At 53.2% G+C, this 23,399-nt stretch overlaps 1 protein-coding gene across 1 annotated transcript in view; it reads left to right on the top strand.

Annotated features, from left to right (window-relative positions):
- The window catches only part of PLCG2 (phospholipase C gamma 2), a 154,877-nt gene that overhangs the window by 102,065 nt on the left and 29,413 nt on the right, over positions 1 to 23,399 (top strand). The window contains exons 18-27 of the mRNA XM_086688823.1: positions 547 to 747; positions 1,723 to 1,842; positions 6,483 to 6,663; positions 8,033 to 8,104; positions 10,387 to 10,496; positions 14,348 to 14,444; positions 15,799 to 15,865; positions 16,964 to 17,121; positions 20,446 to 20,548; positions 21,869 to 22,078. Of these exons, the coding sequence (XP_086544949.1) occupies positions 547 to 747; positions 1,723 to 1,842; positions 6,483 to 6,663; positions 8,033 to 8,104; positions 10,387 to 10,496; positions 14,348 to 14,444; positions 15,799 to 15,865; positions 16,964 to 17,121; positions 20,446 to 20,548; positions 21,869 to 22,078 (1,319 nt within the window). The remainder of the gene's footprint in view (positions 1 to 546; positions 748 to 1,722; positions 1,843 to 6,482; positions 6,664 to 8,032; positions 8,105 to 10,386; positions 10,497 to 14,347; positions 14,445 to 15,798; positions 15,866 to 16,963; positions 17,122 to 20,445; positions 20,549 to 21,868; positions 22,079 to 23,399) is intronic.

Here is a 23,399-nt window from a genome sequence, read left to right as displayed (position 1 = left end):
GCAATCAGGGAAGACTTCCTGAAAGAAGGACTGTGTAAACGGAGACCCAAAGGGTACAGATGATTACAATGTATTGACAATAGCAATAGCTAACACCTGCACGCCAGGCGGCATTCCAGGCACATTTTGTCCGTGAGCTTGTTCAGTCCTCGGGATGGCTCAGTGAGGACTGAGCATATAAGGAGGAGAATGTGGAGGCCCAGAGAGGACAAGGCTCTTGTTCAAGGTCACTTAGCACATAAGTGGCAGCATCAGGGTTTATACCTAGGCCATCTGGCTCCAGAGTGGGAGTCTTACAGGTAACAGTGGTAGAGGAAGTAGGTAGAATGTTCTGGAATCCAGGCTAAAAGACCAGTCTGCGCTAAAGCCCAAGCATGTCCTAAGAGCACAGGGAGACCTGAGTGGCCACATGCAGGGTCTACCCCTCAGTGTCCCTGGCCGCAGTTCTGGCCCTACCCCCTCCACCCACCGTGTTCGTTGCCGCCCGGGGTGCCGGAACGGCCAGTCGGTCTGGCCTCGGCACTGAAGTTGTCCTTCTCCTTGCAGGCGGTCCGGCCGGGTCCAGCACTGCCGGATCCGCTCCGTCATGGAGGGCGGGACCATGAAGTACTTCCTGACTGACAACATCATGTTCACCAGCATCTATGACCTCATCCAGCACTACCGTGAGACGCACCTGCGCTGTGCCGAGTTCGAGCTCCGGCTCACCGACCCCGTGCCCAACCCCAACCCCCACGAGTCAAAGCCGTATGTGTGCTCAATGCTGTTGGGACAGCAGAGCTCAGGCGTCCACCCACAGGTTTAGTGGGTGCAGACACCCTTGCGGGTTATGTTCGCGAATCAGATTAGCCAGGCTCGTGGGTGTGCCGGGGCCCAAATTCCCACGAGGCCCCTCACCAGGGTGCCCGGGATCTCCCCGGGATGGCCACAGTTGCAGACCCCCACTCCACCTTACTTTTGCCCTGTTCTCTCCGTCCCTCTGCCTCTTTCCCTGCCTCCATACCACTATCTTCACAGTCCTGAGCTCTTGGACTTGGATTTTCGGAGGTGAATTTTGGCCCGGTGATAATCTTTTTGCTTGTCAAAGCTCATTCCCGTTCATTGTGAAAGTGAACAAGAAAAAAGTAATTGTAAAGATTTTCCCTTCATTTTTTTTTTAATCTAGTAAAATGAATAGGAGTTATGATTTCTGAAGGGTTAACCAATTTTGAAAACCAGAAAAATATTTTTAAGCAGAAGGCTGCTAAAATGTACATTTCTGAGAAGCCTTGTAACTTACAGCAGCTTGCTTTCTTTGGTCTATATTCATATAGATTGCCTATTCAAGTTGGCTTTTTCTTATCTTTAAAAGCATCCAAAGACCAACCAACCAAACAGACCTTTTGAAAACTCAATTCCCTGTGTTCCCTGCCTCCAATTTTCTGAGATTCTCTGCTGTGACTGATGCTGGCACTGAGTCAGGCCGATGGGGCGTGGGGGGCGAGGGGGTACAGTTCATTTATTCTCTCATGCTCCAAGCAGACCTACGTTATGAATGTTTTACCCAAGCTACATGTTGGTGGTCTTTGAAAAAATTGCTGTTTTGAGTGATGTTTTGGGGTGGGGAGGCCCACTGTGTAATTTCCACCGTGGTTTCTAGGGCCGTATCCCAGGCCTCCTCACAGCTCACTGCGTCCGCCGCTGTGCGTGGCCCTCTCACTTGGTCCCCTTCCTGTGCCACAGGTGGTACTATGATGGCCTGAGCCGCGGGGAAGCAGAGGACATGCTGATGAGAGTTCCCCGGGACGGGGCCTTCCTGATCCGGAGGCGGGAAGGTACCGACTCCTACGCCATCACCTTCAGGTGAGTGGGCGGGCTGCAGCCTTCCGGGAGGGACAGGAGCGGAGAGCGAAGGGGGTGCTGCGGCTGGCGGTTTACCTCCGCGTCTGCTCCCAGAGGGTCAGCGGGGAGGACAGCAGTGGTAGCAAAAGCGGCCTGTGCTCACAGGAGCTTGCAGCGTGCTGGCACAGGTCTGTGTTCTTGAGAGTAGCACGTGTTACGTTAACTCACTTCATCTTCCGGCAGTTTGAGGACTTGGGTCGTTATTTTTCACAGGAGGACGCTGAGGCACAGAGAGGTGAATAAGTAACTTGCAGAAATGTGCAGGCAGGAAGGGTGGTGGAGCTGGGATTTGAACCCAGACAGCCCTGGCAGGCTCAGATCGGTGACGGTGTAGACAGGATTTCCTCCCATCTGCACTCACCACCCAGCGCTGCCGGTGGAAAGGCCTTAGGGACCAAGCATCCATAGGACGGTGGTTCTCTGCTTGAATTCCACCCCAAGACGCCTCCAGTTTCCACCAGTGACAGCGTTGGGAGGGTTTCAGACCCATTTCATACCGTCCTTCCATCTCCCCTGCCACAGTGTATTCTCAGCGTAGGGCCTAACGTTCCAGACACTGGCCTGCCATGAACACTTCCTCTGATTGAGTCTTTCGCTGTAGCCCAAGAGGGGTAGGTCCCTGACTTCAAATAAGAAAACGGGAGGCCCAGAGAGGTTGAGCAACCTGTCTAGAGCCACATAGCCTAGTCCTGGGCTGAGGCAGAATTTCACACGTGGGCCCCTCCGTGTCCACAGCCTGCTGTTTTCGCTGTGAGGTCTGAAGCAAGAGGCTCGTGGCCCAAACTGGGCCTATGAATGTTTTTCTCCGCCTACACGGTTACGTGAAATACTGAGAAATTTCACTTGAAGATTTAGGTTCCTTCGTGTGAAAAGCGGGAGGCAGTGGTAGCTGTTGCCACGGGGCGACGCTGGTTTCCAGCTGCACGGAGGGGCCCTGGTGTGGCCAGGCTGCTCCTGTCCCTTCCATTCCTGTTGCCCTGGCCCCTGTGCCGCGGTTGCCCTGCCAGGCTGCCCCCTGGGCATTTGGAGCTGCCTCCTTCTCCCCCGTCACTGATGCCTTCTTGGGTGAGCGGATGGCGGTGGTAGTGGGGGTCATTATCGTGGCCATTTGCCGAGGATGTACCGCGTGCCTGCTCTGGCCAGAGTGACTCTCCTATGCTTTGTGCCAACACAAAAAGTGGGGTTAATTGGCGACTAGTGGAGATGCTCGAGAGGCGAAGCTGGCTTCCAACGGGCCTGGGTCCACGTCTCCCCTGCAGTTCTTGGGATACTATCTCTTGGCTTCACGTTGGTTGCCAGGACGGTGTCCAGCAGAAAAGACGAGTCCTGTGATGTAGACAGTCCCCCTGGCCCCTGCTTGAGCTGGGTGTCATGGTTCTCTGATTGGGCACCTTCAAGCTGGCCCGGGGTGGGGGGGAGGGGTGAGGTTGGAGTCACTTGATTGGATGAAGGTGGGCTGGTGGTACCAGGGCGGTACCCTGAAAGCCGGAGTTTGGAACTTTTAGGGATTAGCACAGGTTCTGTGAGCACCTACTATGTGCCAGGCTGTGTGCGGGGCTGCAAGAATACAGAAGTGATAAAAACCGCGCGGTCCTTGCTCTCATGAGCCCAGCGGTCTGCGGCGAATGAGCGACCTCTTGTCGGTCACAAGTGTTTCTTTCTTTTGAGCGATTCCCTCTTATTTAGCATTGCCTTGCTAGTAGCGGTGGTCAGTGCGTGCCGGCTGAGTGAGCCGGTGATGAGGGCTTTGTGTCTCAAAGAGGAGAGGAAGGGAAGGCGGTTTCCATCATGCTGGAATGGTGAACGTCCCTGGTCTCCACCCACCGCATGCCTGTGGGGGACGCTCCGTCACTGCAGTAGTCAAAAATGACCTCCCCCCACCACCCAGACTCTTCGAAACTCACTCTGGTCAGGCTGCGGGGTGGGTGTCACTGTCTCTCATTGGCAAGTGTCGCCTGCAGCAGGAGAATCAGGCACAGAAACGCGTTGCTGCCGTACTGTGTGCTGAGTGTCACAGACGGTGGTCAGGCAGGTGGCCCAGGGCAAGCAGGAGCTCTTGGAGGACCAAAGGGGGATGTGCTCCATGCAGAGGGAAAACAGAGGGCTGGAGCAAATTTCCTTCCCTCTCCCCTCTGCCCAATATCTACAGAATGCCTCTCCTGGGTCTGGTGCTGGTCTGAGCTCTGAGAACCCAGGCTGAACTTGGGGCTAGATCTCTACAGGAGAGGACGAGCTTCCTCACAGAGAGATGTTACTGCTGTCTAGGTGTGATCGGGGCAGGTGCACCTCTGTGGGACATGGGAGCAGGGGCTTCTTGGCAGAGCTAAGACCTCAGGCCATGGTGACCCCTGGTTTGTAGCAACCAGGTGACTGGAAAGTGCCGTTCACACTCAGCCCTGTTCCTGTCTCCCTTTTTGATTCTTCTCTTGCTGGAGAAGCTCATTTTGACTTGACTTTGGTTATATTTTCCTAACCGTTCACTCATTGAGTACCCTCGGAGCACTGGGCACATTGCAAAGGGCTCACCCTGGGTTATCTGTCAGATGCGGTCCTGACACATGCCGTGACACAGGAACTGTGGGTCCCCAGCACCGTGGAGGACGAAACTGAGGTTCAGACAGGTTACCTGAGGAAGGAACCAGAACCTGACCCATACTCTTAACCTCAGCATCCTGGAGCCTTCCTGCCCTAGGGGGCTTTTGTAAAAAGTTAAAAAAAAAAAATTTGCTCTTAATGCTTATATTTGAGAAAGAGCACAAGCAGGGGAGGGGCAGAGTAAGAGAGGGACACAGAATCTGAGGCAGGCTCCAGGCTCTGAGCTGTCAGCCTAAAGCCCAACGTGGGGCTCGAACCCACACACCGTGAGATCATGACCTGAGCCGAAGTCAGACGCTTAACTGACTGACCCTCCCAGGCAACCCCAAAAGTTTCAAATTTTTTATTAAATAAATATATTCTTGTTTACTTATTTATGTTTTCATTTTATTTTTGAGATAGAAAACGAACAAGTGGGGGAGGGGCAGAGAGACAGGGAGACAGAATCGGAAGCAGGCTCCAGGCTCTGAGCTGTCAGCACAGAGCCCGTTGCAGGGCTCGAACTCACACACTATGAGATCATGACGTGAGCTGAAGTCGGATGTTCAACCAACTGAGCCACCCAGGCGCCTCTGTATAAATATATTCTCTAAAAAAAATTAAGGGGTGCCTGGGTGGCTCAGTTGGTTGAGTGTCTGACTTCAGCTCAGGTCATGCTCATGCAGTTCACAAGTTTGAGCCCCACATCGGGCCCTGTGCTGACAGCTCAGAGCCTGAAGCCTGCTTCAGATTCTGTGTCCCTCTCTCGCTCTGCCCCTCCCCTGCTTGCACTCTTTCTCAAAAATAAATATTAAAAAAATAATGAAAATTAAGACATTGCAGTGAAGGCTAAACCCCCTGTGGTCCTTCTCATCTGGGTCCTTGTCCTGGAAGAAAACACACTTTCTTAACTGGTGTCATGTGTGGACTTCAAAAAAAAATTTGCTCCATGAACATGTACCTATGGAAAATACATCGTATTCCCTTCCATTTTTAAAAAATACAAATGGGGTCATAGTATAGCTCCATCTTGCAACTTTTTAATAAAATATTACTGCAACTATTCTGCCACTGACGCAGAAGTCTTATAGCATTTTTTTTTACAGGACTTATTGAAGAAGTGGCTTCCCGGGATGTTTTTTTTTGAAACAATAAAAATCTAAGGTGCAAAATCTTAAAGGATAAGTAGCTTGCCCATAGTAGTTATGCCTTTAGACCGTTTTAACAAGGTGCTTTGGGTTGTAAAGTTGAGATCAGAACTTACTGTCCTAAAGGCTTCTGTTCTTGCTGATAAAAGCTGGTAAGACCGAAGATTGTTTTCCATTTTGGATTTTTCTGACCTCGTGTTTCAACTGGGTGAGGCGATAAAAGACTTGTTTACCTTTTGGGGGAAAACAAAACAAAATGAAACAAAACAAAACAAAACACCTCATTGTTCCAGTAGTTGGAACACTGAAGATAAGATTGAAGGATTTGGGCCTCAAATCCCAGAGTTCTAGAGTAGAGATCAGCAAACATTTCCTGTAAAGGACGAGAGGATTTTAGGCCGTGTGAGCCCGGCGTCGTCGTCGCTACCCCAGCTCCTGTCAGCTCAGCCACTGTAGAGTGAAAACAGCCCCAGGCCATATGTAAATGGATGAATGGGGGCCGTGTTTCAATAAAACTTTATTTACAAAAGTGAGGGCAGCAGTGGGGCAGGTGGGTGTGGTATGTGGGCCAGATTTGGCCTTGGGGCCATTGTTTGCTAACCCTGCTCTAGACACCAGTACCTTCCCAAAGTCAGGTCCTGTAATTGGGGAGGAGGGGGCAGACGAGAAGAACTAGCAGTATCTCTTGTAAGGCACAGGTATTTCTTGTGTTTCTGTCTTGAAAAGATCCGTGTGCTTCACAGGACTGCCGTACCCTGTTTATTTCTCTGGTTCCCTGAGGACGGATACGCAGGTTGTTGCTAGTTGGCAGGGCTGCGTAACAATTGTCTGGTGTGGCGGATTTCGGCGCCTCAGCTCCCTGCCGTCTTCCCTCTCCAGGGCCAGGGGCAAAGTAAAGCATTGCCGCATCCATCGGGACGGCCGGCACTTTGTGCTGGGGACCTCTGCCTACTTCGAGAGCCTCGTCGAGCTGGTCAGTTACTACGAGAAGCACGCGCTGTACCGGAAGATGCGGCTACGCTATCCTGTGACGCCTGAGCTGCTGGAGCGCTACAATATGGTAGGCGCCCAACTCCCCCGTGATGTGGTGCCGTGTCATTCAGACCCTTGTTGAGCGTTTCTCATGTGTCCATTAACCGCTCTAGGTCCTGGGGACAGAGACCCTGCCCTCATGCTGCGTGCGGTCTAGTGGGGCGGGAACCAGATAATAAGTGAGATGAAGAAGACGCATCACGTATCAGGTGGTCACCAGTGCTGTAGAGAAAAACTGGGCAGGTGGAGAAGTGGATACAGAGTGACAGGGAAGGCGCTGCGGTGCTAAAAGGGTGCTCTGGAAAGAGGTCATTGAGAAGGAGTCATTTGAGCAGATGCCAGAGTTGGTGAAGGAGTGAGCCGTGCAGCTATGGGAAGGACCTGTGCCAGTGCAAAGGTCCTGAGGTGAGGGCATGACTGGAGAGAAGCCGGTGTGGCCGGAATTGAGTGAGCCAGAGTGGGATGAGAATTAAGGAAGGATGGGGTTTACGGGGGACTGCGTGGTGCGGGGCTGGGTTGGCCCCTGTGAGACACTGGCTTTTGTTCTGAGTGGAGAACAGACCTAGTTAGATGACCATGTCTCTGTTCTTGTCCCGTGGATTCAGTAATGTATTGAGGAGAGATTTAGGATACAGCCACCATGAGCCAGGACTGGTCCAAGCTACTGGGAGTGTGGGGAACAAAAGTCTGCCTTGGGAGATTTAGGTTCAGGACAGGCCTGCAGTCACGTGAAGAAAATGTCCCCGGCAGCATGGATTGCAGTGACGCAGATACAGTGAGGTTGGGTGCTGCTTTGGGTTGAGCCAGAGAGCTCAGAAAAGGTCTCCTTGAGAGGCTCAAAACACGAGCCCAAACCTGACAGGGAGTGATTGGGCCATGGGGAGCTACGGAGGAAGCCGGTTCCAGGTCGAGGGAGCAGCCACGGCACATGCCCTGGGATGACCCTGAGGGACAGTGACCGACATCAGAGGGCAGGCAGGGTCTCTAGGGTGTGCTGGTGAATGTGACCTGTCTGGGTTCGTGGCATTTGCCGGTTCCCATCATCTAAATGGTTCCACGGGGGCCGGTCTACAGCTGCTGACACGGAAAGTGGGTTAGGGAGACATGGACGCTGGGCTCTTGTGGGCCATGAGGTAGTGGCAGCACGCCTCCGGGTCCCAGGGTTTGTGTCTTCACAAAGGAGTGTAGGGCCTGGCACACGGTAGGCCGGCCTAGGGCCCTCTCTCACGTGGGGGGCAAGTTTCCGAGTTCGGGCTTCTCACCATCTCTGCCAGGAGGCAGGAGTTGAACTGTGAGGTTTCAACCCTTTGCCAGAGAGCCACCTGGAACCCGTGTTCTGTGTCGGGCTGCCCCAGGAACTTGGATGCTTCCATTTATTCCGCTCTGTTCTTTTCCAGGAACGAGATATCAACTCCCTCTATGACGTCAGCAGGATGTATGTGGATCCCAGTGAAATCAACCCGTCCATGGTATGGAGCCAGCCTTGCAATTCACGCCGTTACCGGGTCCCTGGAATGGCATGGGGTCCCCTCCCAGCTACAACAGGGCAAGGGAACATTTGGGCAAACTTGGCTTCCCCTCCCCACCCTCTTTTTTTTTTTTTTTTTTTTTGAGAAGAAATGATGATTGACAATGTGAAATCTGGTTTCCGGGAAGAGGTTAATAGAATTCTACCCAAACGCAACAGCGCCTTGCTAAAATTCTGAGGTTTGATGAACCACCTTTGGGCCAAACAGCTTCTAATTAAAAATCTTTCAAATGTTTCTTGCTCACTGACTGAGCCCGTGGTGTTTATGAATTCCGTTTGGTTCACCGACCCCTTTGCAGCGTGCACGTTATCTCCTGTTCCCACCCTGGCTGCTGTGTGATTTCACTCGGTGTAGGGGGGAGGGGAGGGTGGGTTTTTACTCTTGGCCCCCAGCCCCTCCTCGTTCTGGTTCCATCTCACATAGAGTTTGAGCTGCAGAGGAAGAACGATGGCGAATTTTCTTTCGGGGCAGGGTTGGATATGGCACGCAGTTCATGTCTTGCTAAGGAAAGGGCCCTGATGATGGGCTCTGTAGAAATCCAGAGACGAACTTCTTTTCTTTCTTTTTTTTTTAATTTATAATCCATGGCCATTGCAAATCCCTTTCAGCAAGAAATGAAGGCTTGGAAGGATGTGGACACATGGGCTGTGTGTGAAATTATTAGAGGACTTTTATTGGGAAGAAGGCTTTGGTAATAAGAATGACATGACCTCGTGTCAGCCAGGTGTCAGGGGATGGTGGAGACTGTGGTAAACTGAGGAACTCACACCCCATCTCGAAGGCAGCTGTGCCCGTTGGCGCTTGATGGCTGCCTTTCCAGAGAGCAGGCCGGCTTTTCTGATTTCTCAAGGCACACCAATCATCCAGGTGCTTGATGTGAATTTGCCCCATTTTAAAATTTTAACCCAAGTTGCAGAGAAAATCATCCTATAAGTGAGGCAAGTAAAACACGACTGTGGCTGCATCTGATCGCCGACTGCCAGACTATGTATGGCGAGCGCCTCAAAAGAAAATTATCGCTGTTATTATGATGGAAAACGGTTGAACAATTAAAAAAAAAAAAAACCCCACTCTGAAGATGAGGAAAATAATTAGCCCCGGTCTCACCGTCCTAACCCGGTCGCTGTCTGCATTCCTGGGTCTCTGCCTGCACGGAGACGTATTTTACAATCCCCACCACCCACACTGGTCATTTCTATTCTGCTCTGTTCACTTGCTGCTTGTCCTGTGTGGATTTCTCCTTTGCTGATTTGCCTCGTGACTATTCTGGCTCAAACTGGTAGGCCAGGTAATTGAGGGAAAATACATGGCTTGCGGTTTTGACTTAAAAAAAAAAAAGAATGGGTTTTTAATGCTGCAGAATGTTCTGGGTGGCTGTGCCGTTTTAGGTATGTCCCGGTCAGTGGCCGTGTACGTCATCTCTAGTCTTTGTCCTTCTAGTTAACAGTAAAAGGAACGTCCCCTGTGAGGCTTTGGGCATCTCTTTGCATCGTTTCCTTGGGAGGAGTTCTTGGAACTGGAAAGACTATATCAGTCGTAATAGGGGACGCGTCTGGCTGCATGGCCACATATCAAGCCTTGTTCTAAGCACTGGACAGCCCATTAATCCCGTGCATTGGGTACGGTTTCTGTGCCCCCGGCATAGCTAGGTACAGAGCTGGAACGTGGCCCCCGGCGGTCTGGCTCGGGGGCATTTGCTCTTAGTCATTTTGTTGTGCCGTCTGCCAACCTGGTCACCTGATGGACAGCTTATTTCTCTCGTTCGTGGGGGGCCTGCCATGAGGCCTCCTCCTGCCCTCTGTCAGGCTGGAGACTCGCTCCTCGTGGAAGCCACTCTATGGCACCTCCCTTTGCCACTGGCTGCACCTTACAGCCTTGGAGCCTGGCAGTGGCCTGGGAGGTTGAGGGGGGAAAATGTGTCCTTACGTCCGCCTAGAACCCACGTTGCTTCTTACAGAAGACCAGCGTGAACTATGGCCGTAACTGATTTATTTCTGAGCTCAGCCACTTAGCCCCTGGTTGACCTTAGGGGGCCGGTCCTCATCCACATTCCCTGGTGACTTTGGGAGCTCCTTGGCAATGCATTACTAGCTCTTGGCCAGCAGATGGGGCTGTAACCTTGGACTGAAGCTCCCTGTTCCCTAAAGAGCGGAACCAACGCAGACCCCTCTCTCTGCTTGTGTTGCCCAGCCTGACCTTCTCCTTCTTGTTTTCCCTCAAAGCCTCAGAGGACCGTCAAAGCTCTGTATGACTACAAAGCCAAGCGAAACGATGAGCTGAGCTTCTGCCGTGGGGCCCTCATTCACAACGTCTCCAAGGAGCCCTGGGGCTGGTAAGGCTGAGGGGGGCTGGGCTGCTTGCTGGATGAACTTGACTTGTCCCTTCTTGCCAGTGAGACTCGGGTCCCGGCTGAGCTCTGACGCCCTTTCTCTGCTGTTCCGGGCTGGCTTTGACTCTTGTACCCTCCCTGGGAAGGTGGTTTGATAAATGCTGTATTCAGAAAAGCAGATAAACCACCATATTTCACATCATATTAAATATTATTTTAGTTATAACAGCAGCGGCCACTTACTGAGCCCTTCCTCTGTGTCACTTGCTTTCATACATGGTCTAACCAGATTCTCATTACAACCCTTGGAGTTGACTGTGGGTCTCCCCACTTTACAGAGATGGCAAATGAGGCTTTCCAAGGTTGTACAGCTATTAAATAGTGCAGGTCCTTCCCACGACACGAGCCTGTGTATTCTTCTGAGTTCAGATTCTTACGCTGATGCCTAGTCCTGTGCAGTGGCCCTACCCCGGACTGAAGCAGGAACGTCTTTAGGTCACAGATACCTGGGTATGCTGGGGCTGAATGACCTTTTCTCTCTTTTCACCTGGGGCAAAAATCGAAAAAAGTTGTGTTGGCCATCCATAAGTCCCTAGACGGGTGTTTTTTGCAGGACTATTTTTCCCTTTAAGCGATAAGAACTTATTGGTAACCACGAGCACCCCCAGGGATTCAATTCACAAGCGCAGCATCCTTTTGTCCCACAAGATAGCTGGACCTGACGGAGAAATCTGAACAGCAGCTTGATAGGAGTGCCTCTTTATGTCAGGAACCATCGTGAGCACTTCATCTGAAATAACTCCTATAAACCCACACAGTGGCCCTGAGAGGTTCTGGTGTTACCTGCATTGTACCCATGAGGAAACTGTGAGGCACAGATAAGTACAGTAACTTGTCCAGGGCCACACAGCAGGCTGAGATCTGAAGCCAGGCCTTCTGACTCCAGAGCCCCTACTCCTGACTTGACTCATGTACTAAGTTCAGGGGTTTTCAAAGTTGTTTTCGTGTTGTTGTTTTGTTTTGCTTTTTGAGAATGCCCTCCTTTTAATTTTTTTATTTTTGAGAGAGAGAGGGAGACACAGAATCTGAAACAGGCTCCAGGCTCCGAGCTGTCAGAACAGAACCCACCCGACACGGGGCTCAAATTCACAAACGGCATGCTCATGACCTGAGCCGAAGTCTGACGCTTAACCGACTGAGCCACCCAGGAGCCTCGAGATGCCCTGTTTCTAATCCAAATCTTCCCTGGATCCCCAGCGTCAAAAAAAGGTTAACAACAGAGCGATCTGCTGAAGCTGGGGTTGGGGCTCAGCTCTCAGCTCTCCCGTGTGGCCTCCCCACGGAGACCCTGGAGCTCCTCTGTGAGGCTCCCAGCTGCAGCCTGCCAGCCATGTTGTGTACCCGCCTCTCCCTGAGGGGCACAGCCAGAACCTGGGTCTCCCCTGGGCCCACGATGCCCCTTTCTGCACCCTGCCTCTGTTGAGGTCCCCGTTCCGTTTGTGTGGGTGACTTGGACCAAGTAGCAGGTAGACCCCAGGTGATCTCTTTAAATCACACACTTTTCCATGCGTGGCACAGCCCCTCCTGCCTTTGCACACGTCCGAGGTGGGGTGCTTGTCATTTCCAGGGCTCCTGAGGTGAACTGAGGTGCTGGTCTAAGTGGCGTTGGTGAGGGGCTGTGGGTCAACTGCCCTGCAGAGGTCCCCTCCTTTCTGTCTGGTGGCAATGGCACCACCTAGTGGGGTGTTGTCACTGTGCCACTCTCCTGTGCATCCTCCCAGCCTAGTTCCAAACTGGGATGCCTTTGAGAATGAAGGGAATGGGATTGTTAATAATGACCCCTGGGGGTGCCTGGCTGGCTCAGCTGATTAAGCATCCCACTCTTGATTGCAGCTCAGGTCATGATCTCACGGTTTGCAAAATCGAGCCCCGTGTTGGGCTCTGTGCCGGAAGTGTGGAGCCTGCTTGGGATGGTCTCTCTCTTAAAATAAACAAAAAATTAAAAAAAATTTTTTTTTTTTTTAAATAATTGTACCTCGACCACAGGTATGACCTGACTAGTTTGGGGCAAACAGTATTTATAGTCACCCTGAATACAGCCAGTGTTAGCCTGAAATGGGTCTGGAGAAATGGAGGTGAGGTGGGTGGCTGGCAAACCTGTATTTCCACCAGGCCATGGGACCATCGGTCCTCCCTCTGTTGGGATTCAGGTCAACATTTACTAAATGCTTCCCACCACCCCCGAGTACCGACTTGGTAAGATGGAGAAAGGTCTCACAGAGTGGGGAAGACAGAGATAGACGTTATATGAAAGGTGCACACTGCCTCCACAGCTGTGGGGACAGATGCCACGGAGCACAGAGGAAGAACACTCAGCCTAGGCGGCAGTCAGGGAAGGCTCCCTGGAAGAGGCATTCCTGAGCTGAGTCTTAAATGGTTAGTAGGCACAAGCTGGATACGAAGGGCGTGGACTGAGGCATGGACGCTAGGCGGCATGGCAGGGACAGAAGGGTGGAGGTGACAGGTGGTCTGGGATGAGGGTCAAGTTTGAGTCACAGACAGGAGTTAAGGTCCGAGAGTGCCTGGGGTCAGGTGAAAAAGTCTGGGCTTGATTCTGAAGACTTTGGAAGCTGTGGGTGTGGTGAGGTCAGAGATGGGTTCTGGAAAGAGCCTCCTGGCTGCAGAGTGTGCCTACTGGAGGACACTTGGAGGGAGTAGCCCTGCGTGCCTGGGCACTGCTTCGGGGGAGAATCTTGGAGGTGACCACAGTTTGGTGGAGTTGAGACGCATACAGAGATCAGTTATGTTCCTTGTTATCAGTGCCGTCAGAGGAGGCAAGAAGGTTGAGGGAGGGCAGTATTTTAGCTGAGTAACAAGAACGTTATTTGAGCACTTGCTGTATACTGGATGCTGTTAAAACTGCTCAGCATGTGCTTAGCCCTGTGGTTCCAATAAAATCCTCTGAGGGGAGGGGGCAGCTGGGTGGCTCAGTGGGTTAAGCGCCCGACTTCGGCTCAGGTCACTATCTCAAGGTTTGTGAGTTGGAGCCCCACGTCGGGCTCTGTGCTGACAGCTCGGAGCCTGGAGCTGCTTCGGGTTCTGTGTCTCCCCCTCCCCTCTCTCTCTCAAAAATAAATAAAGTTTTAAAAAACATATATGAGGGGCGCCTGTGTGGCTCAGTTGGTTGAGTGCCCGACTTCGGCTCAGGTCATGATCTTGCTGTCCGTGAGTTTGAGACCCTCGTCGGGCTCTGTGCTGACAGCTCAGACCCTGGAGCCTGCTGCGGATTCTGTGTCTCCCTCCCTCTCTGCCCCTCCCCTGCTCATGTTCTCTCTCTCTGTCTCTCAAAAATAAACATAAAAAAAATGCTCTGAGGGAGGCAGTTAGATTATCCCCATTTTACAGATGGAGAGTCTGGGGCACAGAGCGCCTACGTAGTTGGCGGTGGAGCCGGAATGTGATGCCAGCCTGTAGGGCTCCAGAACCTTCCTTACCCCGTCCTTATCCCTAAGTTCACAGCCCTCCCTGAAGTGGGGTTGGGAATGCTCTAGACTTGAGCTTTTGTCCCAAATGGCCTCTGGCGTCCACGTAAAGCACCGAAACTTCTGGTGTCTTTGACCAAACGTTAGAATTCTATTGTAGGGAGGGCGCTGACCCTGTGCTCACTCACTGCTGATTAAAAAAAAAGCCGATGACCCCTTTGAAATGCTCTGTTGTCACAGATAATGACCACGGCCTCTGGTCGCTTGGCCACCTGCTGCCTCGCCCCAGCCGGCAGCTGGGATCTGACGAACAGTGATGGATTATTAACTCTGCCCCACGAAGGCCCTCTGATGCCCTCTGTTTTTCCCCAGGTGGAAAGGAGACTATGGAACCAGGATCCAGCAATACTTCCCATCCAACTACGTTGAGGACATTTCAACGGTCGATGTGGAAGAACTGGAAAAGCAGGTGAGTCTGGACTGTCACACAGGGACCCCTGCGGACCCGGCTTCTCAACAATCCGGGGAGCCGTCTCCGTGGGTTCCCGTCACACATGCTGCTGTGTGGTCCCTGTGGAGCACCGGAACAGGGACGACGGGTGACAGGGAAGTCGGGATTGTCCCCTGAGTTGTTGGGGGTGAAAGTCACTGTGACAAGCCTGTCATGTTTTAATCAGGTTGTGCCGGGCTGGAAGGCTTTGCATATGCAGGACAGGTCCCTCCGGAGTGAAAATGGCCAAACGGGGAATTTGTCCTTTGCTTAAAGCAGCTTGCAAATGAAACACATTTAGTTTGGCCGCCAGACATTCGGGACGTGCTTGGTGTGGGTAAGCAGGTGGGCTTGAGTGGCAGTGAATTGAGGCCCTCGTGGTGACACTGCCAACCTGGTGTCTGTCCCCCAGCCTCCTCTTGCCCCGAAGGCCTAAAGAACATCCGCTGTCAGGTGACGACACTGGGCCGAGGACAGACTTGTCGTAATGAGCACCTTAAGGCCTTTCCAAGCCCAAGGAACTTCCTCAGGGAGTTGGGGCAATCTGGGAGGGCTGCATAGAGTAATGTGCGTTCGAGTCTCAGAAGTCCAGTTGGAGACCAGTAGCAGGACCGGCAGAAGGGAAACCAGGTGGGAGGCACAGCCTCACGGAAGGTGTGGTGGTGGGAACGTGGCTGTGTCCGGCACGCCGGGCCTGTGGCAGGGACGTGACCCCTCACCGCGTCTGTCCCGTGTGGCCCTTACCCCCAGTCGGCCTTGGCCTCGTGGGGTGGGGGCGGGCCTTACAAGCAGGGGGCAGACACAGGTCTGCTAGCTGTCCTGAGACCCAGATGTTCTCTGTCGCACGTGGACGCTGGGATGCAGCGAACGTGTGGTGGGAGGGGGAGCTGGAAGGCTGGCGGGGGCCCTTCAGGCAGATCTCAGAGTGCGGCCATTGCTCCCTGAGGACCTGAGAAGCCACAGAAGGCTCTCGAGCTGGGCTCCGGGAGGCTGGACGGTCCCCTTTCACAGCCACGTCTGAATGCGCGTCTAGGACGTTGTCTTGGAACCAGACCCAGTGCGATGCTTCCAGACCCGTTCCGGAATTCAGACGGCTTGTTTTTACAGATTGGAAAATGAACTGGCGGACCTGCTGGCACCCGCTCACGGCTGGGTCCCCGTCAGCAGCATGCTTCATTATTTAGCGCTCTCCCCACGGGTGGATCCTGTAATGAAAATGCATTTTAAACAGTTCTGCAGGCGGTGTCTCTGCTAAACGGTGCGCTTTGGAAACTGGTTGTCTTTTTATTATTCCCGTTAAGACTAACTTGAGTTATGTCTTATTTCCTCACAGATTATTGAAGACAATCCCTTAGGGTCTCTTTGCAGAGGAATACTGGATCTCAACACCTATAACGTCGGTACGTACACATACAGTCTCAGCGTGGATCGCCACCCAGGTCCCCCATGGCCCCGCCTCAGAAGCGCCCCAGGCGGGGAGGCGGCTGCAGTCCATCCAGCCGTTAGCCTGGGCACAGGACACGGAGTCCGTGTTCCTGCTCCCAGAGGAGGAGCCCACGCCCATCACCGACCGTGGGACCCGGCTGAGGTCCTGCGGCCAGCTAAGAGATGAGGCGGGGCAGGGCCCTCACCCACACTGCCATTAGGCCATCTGCCTTACGTTTGCAGAGCACAGGGGGATGGCCCCGGGGTTATCCAGAGGGAGCTTGGAGCCGGGTCTGCTTTGGGCCTCAGCTCTGCCATTACCAGCTCTGTGCCCCTCCACGCATTACTTCCCCACCAATGCCTCTGTGTCCTCTCCTGCCACATACATAGAAGAGTGATACCCCAAAAGGGTGGGATGAGGATTAAGAGACGGCACAGGTAATGTGCTTTAGGATGCTACCTGGCACAGAAGACCTCAGACATCTCAGCCAGTGAGGTCACTGAGCAGATAATTTCTCCCCTCATGGCCTTAATTTTCTTTCTAGAAAATACTTTCTCTGCAGAAAGCGTCTATCGCATGCCTGTCTCCTAGCTTCTGGTGGCTCCTGGAGATCTTTGGCGCCCCTTGGCTTGTGGCTGCACCATTCCAATGTCTGCTTCTGTCTTCAGGGGCCGTCTTTCCTGTGTCTGTGTCTCAAATTTCCCTCTCCTTCCTCTGGTAAGGACGTTAGTTGTTGTATTTAGAAATCCTAACTCCAGAGTGATTTCCTCTCAGGATCCTTAAGTACATCTGCGAAGATCCTTTATTTCCAAGTCAGGTCACATTCGCAGGTACGGGGGCTTAGGGTGCAGACAGAACTCCTGGGAGAACGCCGCTCGGCCCGCTGTGTATCCCAGGCCATGATGTAGGTAAAGAGGCCAGACCCCGCCCGCCCTAAGGCAGATGCCCCGGTCCACGCTGACCACGGCTGGGGCAGTGGCACTTTGGCTGGGTTCGTGAGAGAGGCGGCTTGGGCCGCGTGCCGTCTGGCCTTCCGGGAGGCTGCTCAAGACTTCGTTATTCTCTCCCAAAGTGAAAGCCCCGCAGGGGAAAAACCAGAAGGCGTTCGTGTTCATCCTGGAGCCCAAGAAGCAAGGCGACCCTCCGGTGGAGTTTGCCACAGACAGGGTCGAGGAGCTCTTTGAGTGGTTTCAGAGCATCCGGGAGATCACCTGGAAGATGGACACCAAGGTAGGTGCTTGGCTCATCTGGGCTCCCTCTGCGGAGGCAGGGTCGGGTCTTCCCTTTGAGGGAAGACTTGCGGGGGGGGGGTGGTTTGGGCCATAGGAGTGCCCACCATCATGGAGGGGAAAGGGCCATTGGTGGTCTCCGGGAAAGCTGGGTCTAGTTTGAACCCTCAGCAGGCTGGGCGTGTGTGGAGCCATAACTTGGTATTTGGGGCCTGGCTGGCCCTATTTCAATGAGAAAGTACGGTGTGCCTGATTTTGAATGTTCTCTTGTTTGTCAGTATCGTTTGGCACAGCCTGGATCCTCCCCCATAGGAGTCATTTCCTGAGCTCAGGCCCCTGGACCCATAGTGGCCCCTTGTGGTCAACACGACCCCCTTCTGTCCCTCTGCAAGTTTGTTTTCTTGTGGAGGAACCTGGGCTCCAGATGGAAGTGGACCTTTCAGCGTTTATCATAACTGGAGCCCTCGTGTTAGGCTGGAGGTGTTTTGAGAAGGGCGATGTTCTGAGTGAGAACAGGAGGTTGAGAATTAGGCAGGGCTGGACCCACATTTCTCTAGGCCTTAGTTTTCTTATCTGTCAGATGAGCCCAGTCCCTAAGTCACAAGATGAGGGAGGGATGAAATGAGACGATGCATGAAGAGCAGTGGGTCCCGGGGTTGACACACGGCAGACCTCAGGGAACAGTCCTTCAGCATCACTCTGTCCTGCCACGAAGACATGGGACACTTGCTGTATCTTGGAGGATGGAGCAAGTACCATCCATCCTTTCTTGTGGCCACAGACCTGGGAAGAAATTGTAGGGTTTCCCAAGTGCCCAGTTGTTTCTAAGGCAGATATTGACCCAAAGGACCGATTTCTAAGCTTTGCCAGGACTCTGTGGGTCCCTGTGACGCCTGGTTACAGTTGATGAGTCTCCCTCTCCCGTGTACTGGGAGTGTCACCCCCCCAGTGGCCCGGTCTTTCCTTGTGCTCGAGTCTAGTCAGGGACTAGAGGATTGTCACTCCATCCCCAGGCACTTGGGATGAGCCCCGAGCTTGTGGCCAACACGGCTGCTCCTGCTCTTGTTGCTGGGGTGCATCCCTTCTGCCCTTCGGTGCCTCTGATGTGGCACAGGGGGGCATCATGATCCTGGGGTTCATTTGGAAGATGAGTTCTTCCGATCTTGTACAGCTGTCCCCCATCCTGGGTAAATGGTGGTCATCGTGATTGTATGGCACCGTTAGTATGTGATGTTGGCGTCCTGAGCATCTTCTAGTATTTGGGTCCCTCCCCACCCCCAGCCTGGCCAGGAGTGGGGAAAACACTAGTGGGAGACGGTGAGCAGCTGTGCCCTGCAGACCTCAGGCCCCCAAGCCACCTACGGCACGGATGGAGTGTGGGGTACGTCCTGGCCCTCTCCGCTGCTTTTAGTGGAGAAAAATGCAGAGTTACTTGAAGGCTTCTGTCCTCACATGAAGGTTTCTGAAATGAAGCCTGGCTGTTCAAGGCTCCTGTTCTCTGCCTTTGATCTACATTCCTCCTTAATTGGTATTTAAGTCTGCTAATTCTCATTATTATGTGGGAAGGTTAGGAAAACAGCAGTCAGCAGAAACCACTGCATCCCTCCCTTCTCCCCAGCCACCCGGCGCTGGGGAAACCAACACGATGAATGCTCAGCTCACTGCCGGGAGCTCCTCGCCACAGCCCTACTGTCATGTCTGTCCCTGCTCCTGGCTCTGCGATTTCACGGTGGAGGGCAAGAGACCAGGCACTAAGATCTGTCTGGTTAGTGAGTTTCCAAAGCCTGACTAGGGAAGCTGTGCCTTCGGGTTCTGGGAGAGCCCAGTGGGTGCAGTCTACAGGTCTGGAGAGTAATTGTTACACAATTTTGATGCAGCAATGGGTCTTTCGTCTTGAATGGACATCGTTTTCTGCTGAGGCTGGGAAAAACTGACACCCATGGCATGTCATCGCTCTGTGCTTTGTGAGGCAGTTTCTGTTAATTCGAGACAGGTGTGGCATGCCTCACCCACCCTTGTCCGATGCGATTCTGTGGTCACTGGGGAGGCGGTGTTGGGGGGCACTCTGGGCCCACTGGTTGTTTCCCACACCCCTGGTGGGGTGCAAAGGGTTCTTTGCTTAAGTCTCAGTACTCTAGGAAGGGACTCCGCCGGTTAGCCTCCTTTTATCGTTGTGGAGACTGAGGCACAGAGAGACTATACGATGTGCTCAGTGGCCACGGCCAGTCAACGGAGGGCCAACTTTTGAACCAGTGTCTGGTTCCAGTTCCTGCTGTTACACCAGGTGCTTTTCAGCCTCTCTCACCACGTCACCCCCGGTCACCTGAATACTTGCTACCCACACATGTGTCTGTGGGGACAGGGGTGGGCACTGCTGGTGAATGGCACCATCCCTGTCCTCATCCTGGCTGGAGTTATCCAGGAAGACTTCCCGGAGCAGGCATGCTTGAGGTGGAGTGTGGAAGGAGAGATCTCATGGAGTGGCAGAGGAAGGATGGGGGGAGGTGCAGGGTGAGGAGCAGGAGGTCCGTGCTGTGGTTCAGAGGGACTGGGGAGGTGAACTCTGGGGCCCTTTAAAAAAGATGACGGAGAAGGGACGCGGTGAGGCCCAGTGCATAATCATGTGGTCTGGTCACTGCCCGCCGTGGGGGCCACTCAACCTCCGTATACTTCGGTTTCTTTGCAAAACGGACACCACTCCCCCTCTTGGGGCAGATGGAGGTTACCCTCATCAACTGCCCTCCTGCACTTAGCGTGCGATGCCTGAAGCTGAGTGGCCCCAGTTTTCACCTGCATGTAATTTTCTCTCAAGGCTCCCCCTTTGTCAGTGCAAGAAAGGGTCAGAATTTGGTGAGATGGGAGAGAGTTGGCTGGTGTGGGGGGAGACAGGCACTCATCCTTGTGCACGTGGAGACGGATTGGACAGCGCGGCCTCCAGGGGGACAATGGCACGGGGAGGAGCACGTCGCAGGGACGAGGGTGTGAGGACAGCAAGTTCTAACCAGGATGTGCTGCCCCCTTGCGAACATAGGCTTGGAGAGCTTTGCTGGGGTGGCTTTAGGGGAATGGATGGGGCAGGAGCCTGAGAGCAGAGGGTCGAGGAGAGTGCCGACAAAAGGGAGCCCCCCTCCCACCCCGTCCTGTGCCCAGAGACTGAGCTGGACCCCAATCCTGGGTGGAAACAACTTGGGAACGTTGGAGGGCAGGGCAAAGGAAAGCATCCAACTGTACTAAAGATCTGAGTGTGGAGGGGCGCCCGGGAGGACAAGGGGGGCCAGGGCAGTGGGGAAGCTTCCGGGCTGACGCCAGGGGCTGGCTCCGACAGGAGAACAACATGAAGTACTGGGAGAAGAACCAGTCCATCGCCATCGAGCTCTCGGACCTGGTAGTCTACTGCAAGCCGACCAGCAAGACCAAGGACAATTTAGGTACCGTCTCCTCTGACCCCGCCTCCTCCCTTGGCTGAACACCCTGGTTTCCTTTTAAGTCAGGTGCTGTCAGAAGACAAAGTGAGAGAGGTTCGTTGCTCCTTCTCACGTGCTCTCAGAGCATGCAGCCAAAACAGGCCCTTCCGGTACCTTCAGGAGGAAAACCCTCCCTGAGGGTGGATTCGTCTCCCACCGTTGGTCTAACAAGTTAGGACAGACTTGGTGGTTAAAAGCAATACCTGTTTGTTAACTCACAGTCCTGGAGGTCAGAGGTCACTGATGTTGGCATCAGTGTCAACTGGGCTGAAGTCCAGGTGCCAGCAGGGCCCTGTTCATCCACAGGTTCAAGGGGAGAATCCGGGACTTGCCTCTTGTGGTGGCTGCCAGCATTCCTGGGCTTGTGGCCAAACCTCCCCCAATCTCCCTATTATACGGACCCTATATTGAGGGCCTAGATGATGCCCCACTTTCAAGCTCTGTAATTGAATCACACCCACAAAGTCCCTTTGCCAGATAAATTACAAAGTCACAGGCCCCAGGGATAAGGACCTGGATGCCTTTGGGGGCCATTCAGCTGGCCACAGAAGGGTTCAGGTATCAATCTTCTCACAGTCGCCAAGGGAGCAAGTTCTCTGACCTAGTAAAATCCTGTTCATTTTATCTTCCCCCTTTGATCTCAAGAATCTGAGTCCAGGACCGAGGACCAGAGGAACAGCACTAACCCCAGTTAACTGGTCCAAGAACTTGCTCCCCAGGAGGGTCCCTGAGCACCTCCACCTGCAGGGAAGGATAGCGGAGCTCAGAACCAGACTCGGCCAGACTCCGCGTGTTGATGGGCTGGCCACCATCGTAGTTGCCCGTTTCTGGCCTGTTCCTTCTCCCCTTCCGGGCACCCCCTCCTAGCACCTCCCTGCCTGCAGGCAGCTGACTCTCCCTCCTCCACGGTGCCTGGTTCACTCGTCTTGGGTCCACGACCTCTTGGCTGAGGAGACCACATCCTCAGATGTCGTCCTACCGTTGATCACTGCGGCCACTCCCTACTGCCCCCCTTTCTGTAACCATACCACCTTTGTGTTTTCTTGTACAAGGCTGCTGGTGGCTTTAAACAAGAAGTAAGTTACACCAATCGAGACTAGAAGGCAGGGGGGAGCGCTGGGACCCATAGCAGTACTGGTTACGGAAATGGCATCATAACCACTTGACTGTCTTGGCCTTGAGGTTCCTGGTTTTGGTTTACATCCTGTGTATCCAGCCGTTGTACCAAACTTTAAGAAAATGCACGAGGCACAGAATAAACGGGGACTCCCTCTCTGTGTGCAGAAAACCCCGACTTCCGAGAAATCCGCTCCTTCGTGGAGACGAAGGCTGACAGTGTCGTCAGACAGAAACCGGTCGACCTCCTCAAGTACAATCAGAAGGGCCTGACCCGTGTTTACCCGAAGGGACAGAGGGTGGACTCCTCCAACTACGACCCCTTTCGCCTCTGGCTGTGTGGCTCCCAGATGGTGGCACTCAATTTCCAGACTCCAGGTAAAGGAGCAGGGATGGTTGCATCATTCCAGGCTCGGTCCGCTGGGGCCACCAGTGTGACATGCTACCCTAGAAGGCACGATTGGTCCCAGGAACTGTCAAGGTTCAACCAGCACGGTAGCGTGAGGCCCATCAGCTGAATGGAGCCTTGACAGGGGCAGTGGACACTTGCCATTGCAGAGACAGAAGCTGAGCAGGGAGGCTTAAGTGAGAAAGGAAATACTTGAGCTCATGTAATGCAAAGGTCCAGGCGTTGAGACAGCTTCAGGCACAGCTGCATACAGGTGCTCTGTGGCTGTCTTTAGTGAACTCTTCTCTGGCCCATCCTTCGTTGAGCGTTTCATGCTCAGACTCTTACAGAGATACTCCCTGCTGAGAGAAACCCACATGCTCAACTTTTTTCCACAAATGGTAGCAGAAATCACAGTGCTGTGCTCTTTTATTGACAGAGCTATTCACCAGGAGTCTCCTTTATGTTGTTTTTATGCCTGCGTAGGGGGGTTCCATTGAATGGATCCCTCATCTACTCAACTGGTGCCCCCATGGAGGCGCACTGAGGTCCTCTCCCTCATTTGCTATTACAGACAGCCTTGACTTCTGTAACCTTCCGTGAGCACCACTTCCCACGTGGCGGAGCCCTTCGGTGGCACGGAATTCTCAGAAGTACAGGCTAGGTCCTACAGCATTGGCATGTGGACCTTTCCTGAGGAAACCCAGTGAACACCCAAGTCCAGCAACGCCTGAGCTCAGACATCTCACCAGGCCGCCCTCCAGAGGGACTGGGTGGGATCGCAAATTGAGAAAACATTTGAATACCCCTTTTCAGTGAAACTTCAGCTCAGTTTTATCCAACTTTTCAATCTTCGCCAGTACGATGGTCACGTTGTACTTAGGGCTTCCCTTAGGCATAACGTGAACCATGTTTTTACGAAGCGTTTTCTTTTTGCGAACTGTCCCTGTTTCTCCAACAGGGCGCAGGTATTTATAGTACACATTATCAGATGGCTTTCATGTGTGGATCTTCCCCTGTCATTTGAGTTAGAACGATTTCTCTTTCTGCAACAGGTCTTAAGTGAAATTTTATTTTATTTAAAAAAAATTTTTTTTTTTACGTTTATTTATTTTTGAGACAGAGACACAGCATGAATGGGGGAAGGTCAGAGAGAGAGAGGGAGACACAGAATCTGAAACAGGCTACAGGCTCTGAGCAGTCAGCACAGAGCCCGACGCGGGGCTCGAACTCATGGACCTTGAGGTCATGACCTGAGCCGAAGTCGGACGCTTAACTGACTGAGCCACCCAGGTGCCCCTTAAGTGAAAT

The sequence above is a fragment of the Puma concolor genome, chromosome E2, assembly GCF_028749965.1.
Source record: "Puma concolor isolate L17-30 chromosome E2, mPumCon1.1.hap2, whole genome shotgun sequence".
NCBI classification, from domain to species: domain Eukaryota; kingdom Metazoa; phylum Chordata; class Mammalia; order Carnivora; family Felidae; genus Puma; species Puma concolor.
The sequence above is the reverse complement of the archived record's forward strand: the minus strand, read 5'-3'. Positions and strand labels throughout refer to the sequence as shown.